Below are 2,903 nucleotides of genomic sequence, written 5' to 3'. Positions count from 1 at the left end.
CATCAGCAAACCGCTCGCCCACATGACACCAGCTTCTTGATATGCCACAGTGGTCAGGTGGATGGATTATCTTGGCAAATGAGAAATGCTCACTAACAGGGATGTAAAACATAGCAGCTTTTTGTGTGTATGGTACATTTCTGGGATCTTTTATTTCAGCTCATGAAACATGGGACCAACACTTTACATGTTGACTTTATATTTTTGTTCAGTGTACTTACAGGAATAAACTGGCCCAAACTGGTGTGTGTGTGTATTCAGTGTATGTGTGTGTGTGTCCAAGGTGTGTGTGTCAAGTGTGTGTGTGTCCAGTGTGTGTGTGCTTCCAGTGTGTGTGTGTGTGTGTGTCCAGTGTGCGTGTCCAGTGTGTTTGTGTCCAGTGTGTGTGTCCAGTGAGTGTGTGTCCCAGTGTGTTTGCGTGTGTGTGTGTCCAGTTTGTGTGTGTATCCAGTGTGTGTGTATCAAGTGCATGGGTGTCCAGTGTGTGTCCAATGTGTTTGCGTGTGTCCAGTGTGTGTATTTCCGTGTGTGTCCAGTATGTGTGTGTGTGTGTCCAGTGTGTGTGTGTGTGTCCGGTGTGTGTCCAGTGTGTGTGTTCTAATGTGTGTGTGTCCAGTGTGTGTGTGTGTGCATCCAGTATGTGTGTGTGTCCAGTGTGTGTCCAGTGTATGTGTCCGTCCAGTGTGTTTCCAGTGTGTGTCCAGTGTGTGTCCTAATGTGTGTCCAGTGTGTGTCCAGTGTGTGTCCAGTGTGTGTGTGTCCAGTATGTGTATGTGTGTCTGTAAAGTGTGTGTCCAGTGTGTGTGTGTGTGTGTTTTTGTGTCAGTGTCCAGGGTGTGTGTGTGTCCAGTGTGTGTGACACAGTTATTTATATTCTTATTTTATATTTTATTAAAATATTGTGTTGTGTTTGATTAGGGACACTGAAGAGTCATCATAAACCCAAAACCCTGGATAGAGGGGCTCAGTGAATGTGGTGTAGAATGTGTTCAGGTGGGTCAGTGTGTCAGAGGAGACTCTGTAGAAGGACAAAGTGCCGGCTGGCCAGTCCAGATACACTCCTACTCTGTGGGAGCTGGAGGGGGGGACGTCTATGAGAGTGGTATTACAATTGTGCCTGGCAGTGTAACTGTTGTCAGAGCAGAACAGACTCCAGGACTTGTCATTCCATCCAAGTCCACAGTCCTTACCCCCTCCGCTCCTGTTGATTCCTTTATATGTCACTCCTATAACCGGCCATCCCCCACTCCACTCTACCTCCCAGTAACAGCGCCCAGTCAGACGCTCTCTACACAGCACCTGTCTACAGACCTCAAATCTCTCTGGGTGGTCAGGATACGGCTGCTTCTTTCTCCCACATGTCACCTTTCTGTTCTCCTCAGACAGAGAGAGGAGTCTGTTTACTGTGTTTGGGTCCAGTGTGAGATCACAGACATCTGATGGATGAAACCAGACACAATATTAGAAATCATCATCATTCACATTAGAATGTTTTTGGTACCCCTTTTTCTCTCCAATTTCGTGGTATAAATTGTTTAGTAGCTACTATCTTGTCTCATCGCTACAACTCGAAGGACGAAGGTTGAAGGTCATGCGTCCTCCGATACACAACCCAACCAAACCGCACTGCTTCTTAACACAGCGCGCATCCAACCCGGAAGCCAGCCGCAACAATGTGTCGGAGGAAACACTGTGCACTTGGCAACCTAGGTTAGCGCGCACTGCGCCCAGTCCGCCACAGGAGTCGCTGGTGTGCGATGAGACAAGGATATCCCTACCGGCCAAACCCTCCCTAACCCGGAAGACACTAGGCCAATTGTGCGTCGCCCCACGGACCTCCCGGTCGCGGCCGGTTACGGCAGAGCCTGGGCGCGAACCCAGAGTCTCTGATGGCACAGTGGTTAAGGGCTCTGTACTGCAGCACCAGCTGTGCCACCTGGGAGGCCACATTAGAATGTTAACTCACCTTTCACTAATTCATTTAATGTAGATGTTTCTAGGTATCAAAAGGAGATGTTAAGGTAACTTGAGACTTTTGATTGATCAACTGTTATACTGTATGGTAATATAAAACACACTTATGCCCATTTAATCACACACACACACACACACACACACCAGGATGCATGCATGAACACTCACACATTTCTAATGTAACACAAACACGCCACACAGATAGTCCAAGCAACTCTTTGTAAACTTTGGTGTCCCTGATTTCTGCTTCTGTAGAACTACAGCTGATATTTAATATGTCCAAGTAATTCATGATGGTGGTCTTTCACTTATCTTGAATTAAGACTTATTCTTAGTCAAGTTCTTCACAGCAGTCAACACTTACATTTTCTAAGCCCAGGTTTCATTGCGTACTCTCCACCATGATCCACACTGTAGCGGTAAGCAGAAGAACATACAGTCATTGAGGGATACACGTGAACTCTCTCTCACTCACTCACTCTCTCACTCACACACTTTGTCCAAGTGGTGGTAAGAATGTTTGTTTTAACTAGCCTGTTAAATCAAACGTGTCTGATATGAACATTGACATAAATCCTCTACACACTTGAGTTTCTCCAGTCTGCAGTGTGGATCCTCCAGTCTAGTAGAGAGCAGTCTGACTCCTGAGTCTCCTGGGTGATTGTAGCTCAGGTCCAGCTCTCTCAGGTGTGAGGGGTTTGACCTCAGAGCTGAGACCAGAGAAACACAGCCTTCCTCTGTGACTAGACAGCCTGACAGCCTGCAAAGATGAAAATCATATCATATTACTAATCCCCCTATTTGAAGAAGTGATGTTTTCTGACCAATTCACTTCATGTATTAAAGTAGTCAAACGTTTAGTATTTAAACCCGTTGGTTGATTTTGCAGTTTGGTTGTGTTTGGGGTTGTGTTTGGGGTTGTGTTTGGG

The 2,903-nt window shown here is 46.4% G+C and overlaps 1 protein-coding gene across 1 annotated transcript; it reads right to left on the bottom strand.

The window, feature by feature from the left end:
* Positions 1-800: 800 nt before the first annotated feature.
* LOC109877205 (stonustoxin subunit beta-like) lies at positions 801-2,387 on the bottom strand. The gene is made up of 2 exons (XM_031814095.1): positions 2,339-2,387; positions 801-1,436 (listed from the first exon to the last, which is right to left on the bottom strand). The coding sequence occupies exons 1-2, from the start codon at positions 2,358-2,360 to the stop codon at positions 892-894; spliced, it is 567 nt and encodes a 188-aa protein (XP_031669955.1). The 5' UTR covers positions 2,361-2,387; the 3' UTR covers positions 801-891.
* Positions 2,388-2,903: the final 516 nt, after the last annotated feature.

This window comes from Oncorhynchus kisutch, unplaced genomic scaffold (assembly GCF_002021735.2).
Source record: "Oncorhynchus kisutch isolate 150728-3 unplaced genomic scaffold, Okis_V2 Okis06b-Okis10b_hom, whole genome shotgun sequence".
NCBI classification, from domain to species: Eukaryota; Metazoa; Chordata; class Actinopteri; order Salmoniformes; family Salmonidae; genus Oncorhynchus; species Oncorhynchus kisutch.
The sequence above is the reverse complement of the archived record's forward strand: the minus strand, read 5'-3'. Positions and strand labels throughout refer to the sequence as shown.

Excerpts from the sequence above, each read along its gene's own strand:
- LOC109877205 (XM_031814095.1), bottom strand. The coding sequence starts at position 2,360 with ATGAAACCTGGGCTTAGAAAAT. Across the intron at positions 1,437-2,338 it reads GAAACCTGGGCTTAGAAAAT|ATGTCTGTGATCTCACACTG; the intron begins GTAAGTGTTGAC and ends TTCATCCATCAG.